This window comes from Onychostruthus taczanowskii, unplaced genomic scaffold, assembly GCF_017590055.1.
Source record: "Onychostruthus taczanowskii isolate IOZ18803 unplaced genomic scaffold, ASM1759005v1 scaffold663, whole genome shotgun sequence".
Lineage (NCBI taxonomy): Eukaryota > Metazoa > Chordata > Aves > Passeriformes > Passeridae > Onychostruthus > Onychostruthus taczanowskii.
The window spans coordinates 5,288-22,379 of NW_024504378.1; the positions used below are offsets into that span (position 1 = coordinate 5,288).

At 55.1% G+C, this 17,092-nt stretch overlaps 1 protein-coding gene across 1 annotated transcript in view; it reads left to right on the top strand.

Moving 5' to 3' along the window:
• Positions 1-2,074: 2,074 nt before the first annotated feature.
• The window catches only part of EPHX2 (epoxide hydrolase 2), a gene marked incomplete at its 5' end in the record, with an annotated part of 22,990 nt that continues 7,972 nt past the window's right edge, over positions 2,075-17,092 (top strand). Inside the window, 10 exons of the mRNA XM_041420844.1 lie at positions 2,075-2,159; positions 5,177-5,389; positions 6,732-6,891; positions 9,462-9,652; positions 10,623-10,745; positions 10,835-10,909; positions 11,711-11,833; positions 11,922-11,996; positions 15,316-15,411; positions 15,512-15,613. Coding sequence (XP_041276778.1) covers positions 2,075-2,159; positions 5,177-5,389; positions 6,732-6,891; positions 9,462-9,652; positions 10,623-10,745; positions 10,835-10,909; positions 11,711-11,833; positions 11,922-11,996; positions 15,316-15,411; positions 15,512-15,613 — 1,243 coding nt within the window. The remainder of the gene's footprint in view (positions 2,160-5,176; positions 5,390-6,731; positions 6,892-9,461; positions 9,653-10,622; positions 10,746-10,834; positions 10,910-11,710; positions 11,834-11,921; positions 11,997-15,315; positions 15,412-15,511; positions 15,614-17,092) is intronic.

A 17,092-nucleotide genomic window follows, 5' to 3' on the forward strand; every position in this document is an offset into this window, starting at 1 on the left:
TCGGTTTGGGTCGGTTTGGGTCGGTTTGGGTCGGTTTGGGCTCGGTTTGGGTCGGTTTGGGTCGGTTTGGGCTCGGTTTGGTAAAGCCGCCCGCGCGCGGCAGAAAGCGCCCGCCCGCCTCGCACTGAGCGGCAGCGCCGCGCGAGTCCCGCGGAATCAACGCCAGGATTTTGTGGTTGGCGGCGCCGCCCGCGCGGGGGTTGAGTTTAGGAAGTTTGGGGTTTTTGGGATTTGGGATTTGGGATTGGAATTTGGGGGATTTTTGGGATTTGGGATTGGAATTTGGGGGATTTTGGGGTTTGGGATGGGAATTTGGGGGATTTTGGGGTTTGGGATTGGAATTTGGGGATTTTTGGGATTTGGGGTCTGGGTTTTTTGGGATTTGGGGTTTTTGGGATGTTGGGGGTTTTTGGGATTTGGGGCCTGGGATTTTGGGGATTGGGGGTTTGGGATTGGGATGGGGGTTTGAGATTTGGGGTTTCACATCGGGGATTTGGGATTTAGGGTCCTGAGGTTTGGGGTGTTTATGGGATCTGGGATTTGGGATTTGGGGTTTTTTTGGGATCTGGGATTTGGGATCTGGGGTCATTTTTGGGATCTGAGCTTCGGGGTTTTTTTGGGATCTGGGATTTGGGGGTTTTTTGGGATCTGGGATCTGGGGTTATTTTTGGGATCTGAGCTGGGTTTGTGGGTGGGGGGGTTTGGGGGTTGGAATTTGGGGGATTTTGGGGTTTGGGATTGGAATTTGGGGGATTTTGGGGTTTGGGATGGGAATTTGGGGGATTTTGGGGTTTGGGATTGGAATTTGGGGATTTTTGGGATTTGGGGTCTGGGTTTTTTGGGATTTGGGGTTTTTGGGATGTTGGGGGTTTTTGGGATTTGGGGCCTGGGATTTTGGGGATTGGGGGTTTGGGATTGGGATGGGGGTTTGAGATTTGGGGTTTCACATCGGGGATTTGGGATTTAGGGTCCTGAGGTTTGGGGTGTTTATGGGATCTGGGATTTGGGATTTGGGGTTTTTTTGGGATCTGGGATTTGGGATCTGGGGTCATTTTTGGGATCTGAGCTTCGGGGTTTTTTTGGGATCTGGGATTTGGGGGTTTTTTGGGATCTGGGATCTGGGGTTATTTTTGGGATCTGAGCTGTGGGGGTTTTTTGGGATTTGGGATCTGGGGTTATTTTTGGGATCTGAGATTTGGGGTTTTTTATGGGATCTGGGATCTGGGATCTGAGCTGCGGGGTTTTTTTGGGATCTGGGATCTGGGATTTGGGGGTTTTTTGGGATCTGGGGTTATTTTTGGATCTGAGCTGTGGGGTTTTTTGGGATCTGGGGTTTATTTTGGGGTCTGAGATGCAGGGTTTTTATGGGATCTGGGGGTTTTTTGGGATCTGGGATCTGGGGTTATTTTTGGGATCTGAGATTTGGGGGTTTTTCTGGGATCTGGAATCTGGGATCTGAGCTGCGGGGATTTTTTGGGATCTGAGATCTGGGATTTGGGATCTGGGGTTATTTTTGGGATCTGAGATTTGGGGGTTTTTCTGGGATCTGGAATCTGGGATCTGAGCTGCGGGGATTTTTTGGGATCTGAGATCTGGGATTTGGGATCTGGGGTTATTTTTGGGATCTGAGATTTGGGGGTTTTTCTGGGATCTGGAATCTGGGATCTGAGCTGCGGGGATTTTTTGGGATCTGAGATCTGGGATTTGGGATCTGGGGTTATTTTTGGGATCTGAGATTTGGGGGTTTTTCTGGGATCTGGAATCTGGGATCTGAGCTGCGGGGATTTTTTGGGATCTGAGATCTGGGATTTGGGATCTGGGGTTATTTTTGGGATCTGAGCTGTGGGGTTTTTTTGGGATCTGGGGTTATTTTGGGGATCTGAGCTGCGGGGGTTATTTTGGATCTGGGATTTGGGGTTTTTTTGGGATCTAGATCTGGGGTCATTTTTGGGATCTGAGATTTGGGGTTTTTTTGGGATCTGGGGTTGTTTTTGGGGTCTGAGCTGCGGGGGATTTTTGGGATTTGGGATCTGGGGTTGTTTTTGGGGTCTGAGCTTTGGGGTTTCCCTCCCAGGGGGTTCCTGGAGGCCGCTCTGGATTCCGGCGGATCCCAGAGCCCGAATTCCCGAGCGCTGCGGGGCCAGATCGGCCTCAGCCAGGTGGGATCGGGATCCGCCCCGGGATTTGGGATCCGCCCCGGGATTTGGGATCCGCCCTGGGATCTGGGAATCCACCTCGGGGTCTGGGATCTGCCCTGGCATCGGGATCCGCCCCGGGATTTGGGATCCACCCTGGGGTCTGGGATCTGCCCCGGGGTCTGGGATCCACCCTGGGATCTGGGATCCACCCCGGGGTCTGGGATCAACTCTGGGGTCGGGATCTACCTCAAATTCCTGGGGATTTGGGACCCTCCCTGGGGTCTGGGAATCCACTCTGGGATCTGGGATCCACCCTGGGGTCTGGGATCTGCCCTGGGATTTGGGATCCGCCCTGGGACCTGGAATCCACCCTGGGATCTGGGATCAACCCCGGGGTCGGGGATCCGCCCTGGGATCTGGGATCCACCCCAAATTCCTGGGGATCTGGGACCCACCCTGGGATCTGGGATCTGCCCCGGGGTTCGGGATCCGCCCCGAATTCCCGGGGATTTGGGATCCTCCCTGGGGTTCGGGATCCACGCTGGGATCAGGACCCACCTCAGGATTTGGGATCCACCCCTGGGGTTGGGATCCACCCCAAATTACTGGGGATTTGGGACCCTCCCTGGAGTTTGGGATCCACCCTGGGATCTGGGATCCGACCTGGGGTCGGGATCCGACCTGGGATCTGGGAATCCACTCTGGGATCGGGATCTGCCCTGGGATCTGGGATCTGCCCTGGGATCCGGGATCCACCCCGGGATTTGGGATCCGCCCTGGGATCTGGGGTCCACCCCGGGGGTCTGGGATCCACCCTGGGATCGGGATCTGCCCCGGGGTCTGGGATCCACCCCGGGGTTTGGGATCAACTCTGGGATCGGGGTCCACCCCAAATTTCTTGGGATCTGGGATCCACCCCGGGATTGGGATCCACCCTAGGGTCTGGATCCACCCTGGGATCTGGGATATGCCCCAAATCCCCAGGGATTTGGGATCCTCCCTGGGGATCGGGATCCACGCCAGGATCGGGATCCACCCCAGGGTTTGGGATCCACCCCAAATTTCCTGGGATTTGGGATCCACCCCAGGGTCTGGGATCCACATTGGGATCAGGGATCCACATTGGGATCAGGACCCACACCAGGATTTGGGATCCACTCCAGGGGACTGGGATCCACCCCAATTTTCCTGGGGTTTGGGATCCACCCCGGGCTTTGGATCCACCCTGGGTTCTGGGATCCACCCTGGGATCCAGGCTCCGCCCTGGGATCTGGGATCCATCCCAGGGTTCGGGATCAACTCTGGGATTGGGGTCCACCCAAAATTTCCTGGGATTTGGGATCCACCCAGGGTCTGGGAGCCACCCCAAATTTCCTGGGATTTGGGATCCACTCCCGGGATTTGGGATCCACCCTGGGATCTGGGACCAACCCTGGGATCTGAGCTTGACCTTGAGGACTTGGGAATCCACCCCAGGATTTGGAATCGATCCCAGGGTTTGGGATAAACCCCGAGGATTTCTGGGATTTGGGATCCACCCTGGGATTTGGGAATCCACCCGGGATTTGGAATAGATCCCAGGGTTAGGGATCCACTCCAGGGTTTGGGATCCACCCTGAAGTTTGGGATAAACCCCAAGGATTTGGGGGATTTGGGATCCACCCTGGGATTGGGATCCATCTCGGGATTTGTGATTGACCCCTGGAGTTGGGATCGACCGTGCGAATTTGGGATCCACTCCGGGGTTTGGGATTGACCCTGGAGATTTTGGATCTCAGGATGGGGATCCACCCCCGGATTTGGGATCCACCCTGGGATTCGGGATTTGGGATCTATCCTGGAATGGGGATCCACCCCAGGATTTGGGATTCGGGATCCACCCTGGGATTTGGGATCCACCCCAGGATTTGGGATTCGGGATTTGGGTTCCACCCCAGGATTTGGGATCTATCCTGGAATGGGGATCCACCCCAGGATTTGGGATTCGGGATCCACCCCGGGATTCGGGGCTTGGGATCCACCCTGGGATTTGGGATCCACCCTGGGATTTGGTATTTATCCTGGGATTGGGATCCACCCCAGGATTTGGGATTTGGGATTTGGGATCCACCCCAGGATTTGGGATCTATCCTGGGATTGGGATCCACCCCAGGATTTGGGATTCGGGATTTGGGATCTATCCCAGGATTGGGATCCACCTCAGGATTTGGGATCCACCTCAGGATTTGGGATTCGGGATCTATCCTGGAATGGGGATCCACCCTGGGATTTGGGATTTGGGATCCACCCCGGGATTTGGGATTTGTGATTTGGGATCTATCCTGGGATGGGGATCCACCCCAGGATTTGGGATTCGGGGCTTGGGATCCACCCTGGGATTTGGGATCCACCCCAGGATTTGGGATTTGGGATCTATCCTGGAATGGGGGTCCACCCCAGGATTTGGGATTTGGGATCCACCCCGGGATTTGGGATCCACCCACAGCATTTTCCTGCAATTCCGGGCCTTTTCCAGCTGGGAAATTCCCAGAAGTTTGGGGCTTTTCCAACGGGAATTTTTCCCAGATCCTGGGGCTTTTCCAGCTGGGGTTTCTCCGGAATTTTCGGGCTTTTCCAACTGGGAATTTCCTGGAATTTTGAGCTTTTCCAGGTGGGAAATTCCTAGAAGTTTGGGGCTTTTCCAACCAGGAATTTCTCAGGTTTTGGTGTTTTTCCAACCCGGGATTTTTCCCAAATTTTGCGGCCTTTCCAAGCGGCAATTTCCCAGATTTCTGAGCTTTTCCAACCGGGAATTTCCCGGATTTTTGGGGCTTTTCCACCCGGGAATTTCTCACATTCCGAGGCTTTTCCCACTGGGATTTCTCTGGAATTTTGGGGCTTTTCCAACCGGCGATTTCCCAGATTTCCGACCTTTTCCAACCGAGAATTTCCCGGATTTCGGGTTCTGAGATTTTCCTGGATTCTTGGTTTTTTCCCGGATTTTGGGGTTTTTTTTCCGGCCACGGAATTCCCTGGAATTCTCCGTTGTGGTTTTCCAGCTGCTGTCGGAGCTGGAGGAGCGCTGCCGTGCCCGCGGCCGCTCCCTGGGCGTGGCCGTTCCCGAGGGATTCTCGGTGTCCCGGCCATTCCGGGAGCTGCGCGACCGCGGCCGCCTGGAGCAGCGGCTGATGAGCGCCGCCGCCGAGCTCCGGAGACACGGTGGGACGCCGGGGAATCCCGGGAATTCCGGGAATTCTGGGAGTGGTGGGGATGTGGGGGTGGTGGGGATGATGGGTCCAGGATGTTGGGAATGTTGGGTCCGGGATGTTGGGAATGTTGGGTTTGGGATGGTGGGAATGGTGGGAATGTTGGGGTTGTTGGGTTTGGAACGTTGGGAGTGTTGGGAATGGTGGCTCCAGGATGTTGGGAATGTTGAGTTTGGAATGGTGGGAATGTTTGGAATGGCGGCTGCTGAGCGCTGCCGCCGAGCTCCGGAGACACGGTGGGACGCCGGGGAATCCCGGGAATTCTGGGAATTGTGGGAATTCTGGGAGTGGTGGGGATGTGGGGGTGGTGGGGATGATGGGTTTGGGATGTTGGGAATGGTGGGAATGGAGTGTTGGGAGTGTTGGGAGTGTTGGGAATGGCGGCTGCTGAGCGCCGCCGCCGAGCTCCGGAGACACGGTGGGACACCGGGGAATCCCGGGAATCCTGGGAATTCTGGGAGTGGTGGGGATGAAAGCCTTGCATGGAACTCTGCTCTCAGGAGCAGAGAAGGAAGTGTTGAACTCTAATGATGTTAATGTAAGTTACATCATTGAACTGTAGCCTTTCTGGTATTAATAGGGGTACCAGAAGCTGTGAGTCATGTAAAAAAGCTTCCACTCTTATACAAGGTCATCATTTCTCTTTTCCACCCCACCCCAGAATTTCTCCCACATTCCGGAGTTTTTCCAGCTGGGAATTTCCCAGATTTTGAGGCTTTTCCTGCTGGGATTTTTTCCCAGATTTTTGGGCTTTTCCTGGCAGGTTTTTTCCTAGATTCTGGAGCTTTCCCAACCAGGAATTTCCCAGATTTTGAGGTTTTTCCAGCCTTGATTTTTCCTGGATTTTGGAGCTTTTCCACCGGGGAATTTCTCACATTCCGAGGCTTTTCCCACTGGGATTTCTCTGGAATTTTGGGGCTTTTCCAACTGGGAATTTCCTGGAATTTTGGGCTTTTCCAGGTGGGAAATTCCGAGAAATTTGGGGCTTTTCCAACTGGGAATTTCTCAGGTTTTGGTGTTTTTCCAACCCGGGATTTTTCCCAAATTTTGCGGCCTTTCCAAGCGGCAATTTCCCAGATTTCTGAGCTTTTCCAACCGGGAATTTCCCGGATTTTTGGGGCTTTTCCACCCGGGAATTTCTCACATTCCGAGGCTTTTCCCACTGGGATTTCTCTGGAATTTTGGGGCTTTTCCAACCGGCGATTTCCCAGATTTCCGACCTTTTCCAACCGAGAATTTCCCGGATTTCGGGTTCTGAGATTTTCCTGGATTCTTGGTTTTTTCCCGGATTTTGGGGTTTTTTTTCCGGCCACGGAATTCCCTGGAATTCTCCGTTGCGGTTTTCCAGCTGCTGTCGGAGCTGGAGGAGCGCTGCCGTGCCCGCGGCCGCTCCCTGGGCGTGGCCGTTCCCGAGGGATTCTCGGTGTCCCGGCCATTCCGGGAGCTGCGCGACCGCGGCCGCCTGGAGCAGCGGCTGATGAGCGCCGCCGCCGAGCTCCGGAGACACGGTGGGACGCCGGGGAATCCCGGGAATTCCGGGAATTCTGGGAGTGGTGGGGATGTGGGGGTGGTGGGGATGATGGGTCCAGGATGTTGGGAATGTTGGGTCCGGGATGTTGGGAATGTTGGGTTTGGGATGGTGGGAATGGTGGGAATGTTGGGGTTGTTGGGTTTGGAACGTTGGGAGTGTTGGGAATGGTGGCTCCAGGATGTTGGGAATGTTGAGTTTGGAATGGTGGGAATGTTTGGAATGGCGGCTGCTGAGCGCTGCCGCCGAGCTCCGGAGACACGGTGGGACGCCGGGGAATCCCGGGAATTCTGGGAATTGTGGGAATTCTGGGAGTGGTGGGGATGTGGGGGTGGTGGGGATGATGGGTTTGGGATGTTGGGAATGGTGGGAATGGAGTGTTGGGAGTGTTGGGAGTGTTGGGAATGGCGGCTGCTGAGCGCCGCCGCCGAGCTCCGGAGACACGGTGGGACGCCGGGGAATCCCGGGAATTCTGGGAATTGTGGGAATTCTGGGAGTGGTGGGGATGTGGGAATGGTGGGGATGGTGGCAATGTTGGAGATCGTGGCTCCAGGAAGTTGGGAATGTTGGGTTTGGGATGTTGGGAATGTTGGGAATGTTGGGTTTGGGATGTTGGGAATGTTGGGTTTGGNNGGAACGTTGGGAGTGTTGGGAATGGTGGCTCCAGGATGTTGGGAATGTTGAGTTTGGAATGGTGGGAATGTTTGGAATGGCGGCTGCTGAGCGCTGCCGCCGAGCTCCGGAGACACGGTGGGACGCCGGGGAATCCCGGGAATCCTGGGAATTCTGGGAATTCTGGGAGTGGTGGGGATGTGGGGATGGTGGGAATGATGGGTTTGGGATGGTGGGAATGATGGTAATGGAGTGTTGGGAGTGTTGGGAATGGTGGGTTCAGGATGTTGGGAATGTTGAGTTTGGAATGGTGGGAATGTTGGGAATGGCGGCTGCTGAGCGCCGCCGCCGAGCTCCGGAGACACGGTGGGACGCCGGGGAATCCCGGGAATCCTGGGAATTCTGGGAATTCTGGGAGTGGTGGGGATGTGGGGATGGTGGGAATGATGGGTTTGGGATGGTGGGAATGATGGTAATGGAGTGTTGGGAGTGTTGGGAATGGTGGGTTCAGGATGTTGGGAATGTTGAGTTTGGAATGGTGGGAATGTTTGGAATGGCGGCTGCTGAGCGCTGCCGCCGAGCTCTGGAGACACGGTGGGACGCCGGGAAATTCCGGGAATCCTGGGAATTCCGGGAATTCTGGGAGTGGTGGGGATGTGGGGGTGGTGGGGATGATGGGTCCAGGATGTTGGGAATGTTGGGTCCGGGATGTTGGGAATGTTGGGTTTGGGATGGTGGGAACGGTGGGAATGTTGGGGTTGTTGGGTTTGGAACGTTGGGAGTGTTGGGAATGGTGGCTCCAGGTTGTTGGGAATGTTGCGTTTGGAATGGTGGGAATGTTTGGAATGGCGGCTGCTGAGCGCTGCCGCCGAGCTCCGGAGACACGGTGGGACGCCGGGGAATCCCGGGAATTCTGGGAATTGTGGGAATTCTGGGAGTGGTGGGGATGTGGGGGTGGTGGGGATGATGGGTTTGGGATGTTGGGAATGGTGGGAATGGAGTGTTGGGAGTGTTGGGAGTGTTGGGAATGGCGGCTGCTGAGCGCCGCCGCCGAGCTCCGGAGACACGGTGGGACACCGGGGAATCCCGGGAATCCTGGGAATTCTGGGAGTGGTGGGGATGTGGGAATGGTGGGGATGGTGGAAATGTTGGAGATCGTGGCTCCAGGAAGTTGGGAATGTTGGGTTTGGGATGTTGGGAATGTTGGGAATGTTGGGTTTGGGATGTTGGGAATGTTGGGTTTGGGATGTTGGGAGTGTTGGATTTGAAATGGTGGAAACGTTGGGTTGGGAACGTTGGGAATGGTGGGAATGTTGGGAATGGCGGCTGCTGAGCGCCGCCGCCGAGCTCCGGAGACACGGTGGGACACCGGGGAATTCTGGGAATTCTGGGAGTGGTGGGAATAGTGGGATGGTGGGTTTGGAATGTTGGAATGGTGCGAACGGTGAGAATGGTGGGAATGGTGACTTTGGAACGTTGGGAATGGTGGGAATGGAATGTGGGGATTGGTGGGAATGTCGGGATGGTGAGTCGGGAATGTCGGCAATGTCGGGATGGTGGCAATGGAATGCTGGGAATGCCGGGATGGAGAGCAGGAGCGGCCCCAGGGAGGAGCCACCCTGCGGCTCGGGCAAGTCCCACCGTGAGATCCCGGCCATTCCCACTGTGGGATCCCGGCCATTCCCACCAGGAGATCCCGGCCATTCCCATCAGGAGATCCTGGCCATTCCCAGTGTGAGATCCCGGCCATTCCCACCGTTGGATCCCGGCCATTCCCACCATGAGATCCCGGCCATTCCCACCGGGAGATCCCGGCCATTCCCACCAGGAGATCCCGGCCATTCCCACCACGGGACCCTGGAACATCTCCGGACCCACGGGTGGGGCGGAGAGGCCAAACCCCCCAAGTCCGGGATGGGAATTCCGACCTTTTCCCAGGATTCAAGACCTGCGTCCTCACCAACACCTGGGTGGACGACACCTCCTGGCGCTCCCTGACGGCCGCGCTCCAGGAGCGGCTCCGGCGCCACTTCGACCTGGTGCTGGAATCCTGCCGGATCGGGATGGCCAAGCCGGAGCCCGGCGTCTTCTCCTACGCCCTGGAGGCGCTGCAGGCGCGGCCGCAGGAGGTGAGGCCATCCCAGAAAAAAAAACTGGGAATGGGGGGTTGGACATGCCCCAGATCCTGGGATGTTCCCAGGGTTGGGAAGCCTTGGGAGATGCCACCACAATCCCAAAAAAACCTGGGAATGGGGGGTTGGACATGCCCCAGATCCTGGGATGTTCCCGGGGTTGGGAAGCCCTGGGAGATCCCACCACAATGCCAAAAAACTGGGATTTTCCATCCCCCACATCCTGGGATTTTCTGAGGGTTGGGAAGCCCCAGGAGATGCCACCACAATCCCAAAAAACTGGGATTTTCCGTCCCCCAGATCCTGGGATGTTCCCAGGAATGTAAAGCCTTGGGAGATGCCACCACAATCCCAAAAAACTGGGATTTTCCGTCCCCCAGATCCTGGGATGTTCCGAGGGTTGGGAAGCCTTGGGAGATGCCTCCACAATCCCAAAAAAAACCTGGGAATGGGGGGTTGGACATGCCCCAGATCCTGGGATGTTCCCGGGGTTGGGAAGCCTTGGGAGATGCCACCACAATCCCAAAAAACTGGGATTTTCCGTCCCCCACATCCTGGGATTTTCTGAGGGTTGGGAAGCCCCAGGAGATGCCACCACAATCCCAAAAAAAACCTGGGAATGGGGGTTGGACATGCCCCAGATCCTGGGATGTTCCCGGGGTTGGGAAGCCCTGGGAGGTGCCACCACAATCCCAAAAAAACCTGGGAATGGGGAATTGTCCATCCCCCGAATCTTTGGATGTTCTGAGGGATTTGAAGCCTTGGGAGATGCCACCACAATCCCAAAAACCCCAGAAAACCTGGAATTTTCCCATCCCACAAACCCGTGGTTGAATCCTCGGATGTTCCCTGGAGTGCGAAGCCCCAGGAGATGCCACCACAATCCCAGAATTCCCGGGAACGGGGGATTTTTCCCGCCCTTGGGTCCAAGCCTGAGCCGTTCCCGGGTTTCTGGGTGTTTTTCCAGGTGATTTTCCTGGATGAGCTGGAGGAGAACCTGGAGCCGGCGCGGGAGCTGGGGATGGCCACGATCCTGGTGCGGGACACGGAATCCGCCCTCCGGGACCTGCAGGAGCTCTGCGGGATCCAGGTACGGGGAAAAACCCCCGGAATTCCCGGTTCCGCCATCCCGGGGTCCCGGCGGGATCCCGCGGAATTCCATGGAGATGATTCCGGCAGCTGCTGGGCCGGGAGGAGGAGCTGCCGAGGCCGATCGCGCCGGACGAGGTCGCGCACGGATACGTCGACATCCGCGTACGGAAAAACGGGAATGAGGACCGGGATCCGCCGGGAATCCGGGCTGGGGCCTTCTGGGAATGCGGGATGGGATCTTCTGGGAATGCAGGATGGGATCTTCTGGGAATGTGGGCTGGGATCTTCTGGGAATGCGGGATGGGATCTTCTGGGAATGTGGGCTGGGATCTTCTGGGAATGCGGGATGGGATCTTCTGGGAATGTGGGATGGGATCTCCTGGGATGTTCCGAGGGTTGGGAAGCCTTGGGAGATGCCTCCACAATCCCAAAAAAAACCTGGGAATGGGGGGTTGGACATGCCCCAGATCCTGGGATGTTCCCGGGGTTGGGAAGCCTTGGGAGATGCCACCACAATCCCAAAAAACTGGGATTTTCCGTCCCCCACATCCTGGGATTTTCTGAGGGTTGGGAAGCCCCAGGAGATGCCACCACAATCCCAAAAAAAACCTGGGAATGGGGGTTGGACATGCCCCAGATCCTGGGATGTTCCCGGGGTTGGGAAGCCCTGGGAGGTGCCACCACAATCCCAAAAAAACCTGGGAATGGGGAATTGTCCATCCCCCGAATCTTTGGATGTTCTGAGGGATTTGAAGCCTTGGGAGATGCCACCACAATCCCAAAAACCCCAGAAAACCTGGAATTTTCCCATCCCACAAACCCGTGGTTGAATCCTCGGATGTTCCCTGGAGTGCGAAGCCCCAGGAGATGCCACCACAATCCCAGAATTCCCGGGAACGGGGGATTTTTCCCGCCCTTGGGTCCAAGCCTGAGCCGTTCCCGGGTTTCTGGGTGTTTTTCCAGGTGATTTTCCTGGATGAGCTGGAGGAGAACCTGGAGCCGGCGCGGGAGCTGGGGATGGCCACGATCCTGGTGCGGGACACGGAATCCGCCCTCCGGGACCTGCAGGAGCTCTGCGGGATCCAGGTACGGGGAAAAACCCCCGGAATTCCCGGTTCCGCCATCCCGGGGTCCCGGCGGGATCCGCGGAATTCCATGGAGATGATTCCGGCAGCTGCTGGGCCGGGAGGAGGAGCTGCCGAGGCCGATCGCGCCGGACGAGGTCGCGCACGGATACGTCGACATCCGCGTACGGAAAAACGGGAATGAGGACCGGGATCCGCCGGGAATCCGGGCTGGGGCCTTCTGGGAATGCGGGATGGGATCTTCTGGGAATGTGGGATGGGATCTTCTGGGAATGTGGGATGGGATCTTTTTGGAATGCGGGCTGGGATCTTCTGGGATCTCGGAAGGGGTGGGAATCAAGGCTGGGATCTTTTTGGAATCCGGGCTGGGATCTTCTGGGAATGTGGGATGGGATCTTCTGGGAATGCTGGCTGGGATCTTCTGGGATCTCGGAAGGGGTGGGAATCAAGGCTGGGATCTTCTGGGAATGTGGGATGTGATCTTCTGGGAATGCGGGATGGGATCTTCTGGAATCTTGGAAGGGGTGGGAATCAAGGCTGGGATCTTCTGGGAATGTGGGCTGGGATCTTCTGGGAATGTGGATGGGATCTTCTGGGAATCAGGGCTGGGGTCTTCTGGGAATGCAGGATGGGATCTTCTGGGAATGTGGGATGGGATCTTCTGCGACCTGGGAATCTGGACTGGGATCTTCTGGGATCTGGGAAGGGATCTTCAGGGATTTAGGAATGGCTGGGATCTTCTGGGAATCCGGGCTGGGATCTTCTGGGAATCCGGGCTGGGATCTTCTGGGAATCCGGGCTGGGATCTTCTGGGAATCCGGGCTGGGATCTTCTGGGAATCCGGGCTGGGATCTTCTGGGAATCCGGGCTGGGATCTTCTGGGAATCCGGGCTGGGATCTTCTGGGAATCCGGGCTGGGATCTTCTGGGAATCCGGGCTGGGATCTTCTGGGAATCCGGGCTGGGATCTTCCGGGACTATCTGGGAATGCATGGCATCTTCTGGGAATGGGTGGGATCTGGGAATGGCTGGGAATCCGGGCTGGGATCTTCCGGGACTATCTGGGAATGCATGGCATCTTCTGGGAATGGGTGGAATTCCATGCTGGGATCTTCTGGGATCTGGGAATCCGGGCTGGGATCTTGGGAATGTGTGGAATTCCAGGCTTGGAATCTTTTGGGATCTGGGAATGGCCGGGATCTTCTGGGAATGGGTGGGAATCCACCTGGGATCTTCTGGGATGTGGAAATGGCTGGGATCTGGGAATCTGGGCCGGGATCTTCTGGGATCTTCTGGGAATGAGTGGGAATCCAGCCAGGACCCTGGGATGGGTGGAATTCCAGGTTGGGATCTTCCAGAATCTGGGAATGGCTGGGATTCCAGGCTGGAATCTTCTGGAATCTGGGATTGTGTTGGATTCCAGGCTGGAATCTTCTGGGATCTGGGAATGGTTGGGATCTTCTGGGAATGGGTGGAATTCCAGCCTTGGATTTTCCAGGATCTGGGAATGAGTGGGATTCCATGCCGGAATCTTGGGAATGGGTTGCATTCCAGGCTGGAACCTTCCAGAATCTGGGAAGGGGTGGAATTCCAGGCCTGGATCTTCTGGGATCTGGGAATGGTTGGGATCTTCTGGGAATGGCTGGGATTCCAGGCCCGTTCGTTCCCGGTTTTCCGGGCTCCGTGCAGAATTCCCGTTGCTTTTCCCTCCTTTCCCAGCCGGGCGTGTGACTGCACTTTGCGGAGCTGGGCTCTGGAATTCCAGGTGCTGAGTTCCGGAATTCCAGGATGGGAGAAGCTCCAGAATTCCAGGCCGGGAAGGGCTCTGGACTCTGGAATTCTGGGTGCTGAGTTCCAGAATTTTGTGTGCTGGGTTCCAGAATTTTGGATGCTGAGTTCCGGAATTCCAGGATGGGAAGAGCTCTGGGCTCTGGAATTTTAAGTTCTGGGCTCTGGAATTCCAGGTCTGGAAAAGCTCAGGAATTCCAAGCAGGGAGGGCTCTGGGTTCCGGAATTCCAGGCCTGGAAAAGCTCCAGAATTCCAGGCCAGGAAGGGCTCAGGGTTCCGGAATTCCGGGCCTGGAAAAGCTCAGGAATTCCAGGCCAGGAAGGGCTCTGGGTTCCGGAATTTCAGGCCTGGAAAAGCTCAGGAATTCCAAGCAGGAAGGGCTCTGGGCTCTGGAATTCCAGGCCTGGAAAAGCTCAGGAATTCCAGGCCGGGAAGGGCTCTATGCTCTGAAATTCCAGGCCTGGAAAAGCTCAGGAATTCCAAGCAGGAAGGGCTCTGGGTTCCAGAATTCCAGGCCAGGAAAAGCTCAGGAATTCCAGGCCAGGAAGGGCTCTGGGCTCTGGAATTCCAGGCCTGGAAAAGCTCAGGAATTCCAAGCAGGAAGGTCTCTGCCTTCCGGAATTCCAGGCCTGGAAAAGCTCAGGAATTCCAGGCCAGGAAAGGCTCTGGGTTCCAGAATTCCAGGCCTGGAAAAGCTCAGGAAGGGCTCTGGATTCCGGAATTCCAGGCCTGGAAAAGGTCAGGAATTCCAAGCAGGAAGGGCTCTGGGTTCCGGAATTCCAGCCCTGGAAAAGGTCAGGAATTCCAAGCAGGAAGGGCTCTGGGTTCCGGAATTCCAGGCCTGGAAAAGCTCAGGAATTCCAGGCCGGGAAGGGCTCTATGCTCAGAAATTCCAGGCCTGGAAAAGCTCAGGAATTCCAAGCAGGAAGGTCTCTGCCTTCCGGAATTCCAGGCCTGGAAAAGCTCAGGAATTCCAGGCCAGGAAAGGCTCTGGGCTCCGGAATTCCAGGCCTGGAAAAGCTCAGGAATTCCAGGCCGGGAAGGGCTCTGGGCTCCGGAATTCTGGGCCTGGAAAAGCTCAGGAATTGCAGGCCAGGAAGGGCTCTGGGTTCCTGAATTCCAAGCCTGGAAAAGCTCAGGAATTCCAAGCAGGAAGGGCTCTGGGTTCCGGAATTCCAGGCCTGGAAAAGCTCAGGAATTCCAAGCAGGAAGGTCTCTGCCTTCCGGAATTCCAGGCCTGGAAAAGCTCAGGAATTCCAGGCCAGGAAAGGCTCTGGGCTCCAGAATTCCAGGCCTGGAAAAGCTCTGGAAGGGCTCTGGGTTCCGGAATTCCAGGCCAGGAAAAGCTCAGGAATTGCAGGCCAGGAAGGGCTCTGGACTCTGGAATTCCAGGTCAGGAAAAGCTCAGGAATTCCAAGCAGGGAGGGCTCTGGGTTCCGGAATTCCAGGCCTGGAAAAGCTCAGGAATTCCAAGCAGGAAGGGCTCTGGGTTCCGGAATTCCAGGTCTGGAAAAGCTCAGGAATTCCAAGCAGGAAGGGCTCTGGGTTCCGGAATTCCAGGCCTGGAAAAGCTCTGGAATTCCAATCGGAGGGCTCTGGGTTCCGGAATTCCAGGCAGGAAGGTCTCTGCCCTCGGGAACTTTCCCGTTTTCCGGGGCTCCGTGCAGAATTCCCGTTGTTCTCCCGTTTTCCCAGCCGGGCGTGCGGCTGCACTTCGCGGAGCTGGGCCGGGGCCCGGCGCTCTGCCTGTGCCACGGATTCCCGGAGTCCTGGCTCGCCTGGCGCTTCCAGGTCAGCCCCAAATCCCCCCCCGCCCCGGAATTCCCGAAATTCCCCGGAATTCCGGGGATCCGGCACCCCGGGGGACACTTTTGGACGTGCTGGATCCCAGATCCCGGCGCTGGCCCAGGCCGGATTCCGGGTGATCGCGCTGGAGATGAAGGGATACGGGGAATCCACCGCGCCCGACGGTGAGAGGGAGCGGGAAGGGACAGCGGGAATAACTAACGGGAATGACTAATGGGAGTAATTAACAGGAATAATTAACGGGAATAACTAACGGGAATGACTAATGGGAGTAATTAACAGGAATAATTAACGGGAATAGCGGGAGTAACTAACGGGAATGACTAACGGGAATAATGGGAATAACTAACGGGAATAACAGGAATGAATAATGGGAATAGCGGGAATGAATAACGGGAATAACTAACGGGAATAACTAACGGGAATAGCGGGAATGACTAACGGAAATGCATAATAGGAATGATTAACGGGAATGACTAATGGGAGTAATTAACAGGAATAATTAACGGGAATAGCGGGAGTAACTAACGGGAATAACTAACGGGAGTAATTAACAGGAATAACTAACGGGAATAGCGGGAGTAATTAAAGGGAATGAATAACGGGAAAAACGGGAATAGCAGGAATAATTAACAGGAATAACTAACGGGAATAGCGGGAATGACTAACGGAAATGAATAATAGGAATGATTAACGGGAATGACTAATGGGAATAACTAACGGGAATGACTAATGGGAGTAATTAACAGGAATAATTAACGGGAATAGCGGGAGTAACTAACGGGAATAACTAACGGGAATAGCGGGAGTAATTAAAGGGAATGAATAACGGGAAAAACAGGAATAGCAGGAATAATTAACAGGAATAACTAACAGGAACAGCAGGAATAACTAACGGGAATAATGGGAATAGTGGGAATGATGGGAATAATTAACAGGAATAACTAATAATAGTGGGAATAGTGGGAATAGCGGGAATAATTAACGGGAATGAATAACGGGAATTGCGGGAATGAATAACGGGAATTGCGGGAATAATAAATGGGAATAGCGGGAATGACTAACGGGAATTGCGGGAATGTAACTAATAATAGTGGGAATAGCGGGAATAATTAACGGGAATGAATAACGGGAATAGCAGGAATAACTAACGGGAATAATGGGAATAGTGGGAATGATGGGAATAATTAACAGGAATAACTAATAATAGTGGGAATAGTGGGAATAGCGGGAATAATTAATGGGAATGAATAATGGGAATAATGGGAATAGCGGGAATAGCGGGAATAATTAACAGGAGTAACTAACGGTAATAGCGGGAATAATTAATGGGAATGAATAATGGGCATAACGGGAATAACTAACGGGAATAGCGGGAATGACTAATGGGAGTAATTAACAGGAATAATTAACAGGAATAATTAACAGGAATGGCGGGAATGACTAATGGGAATAATTAACAGGAATAATTAACGGGAATAGTGGGAGTAACTAACGGGAATAGCGGGAATAATTAATGGGAATAGCGGGAATAATTAATGGGAATGAATAATGGGAATAGCGGGAATAATTAACAGGAATAACTAACGGGAATAGCGGAAATAACTAACGGGAATAGCGGGAATAATTAATGGGAATAGCGGGAATAATTAATGGGAATGAATAA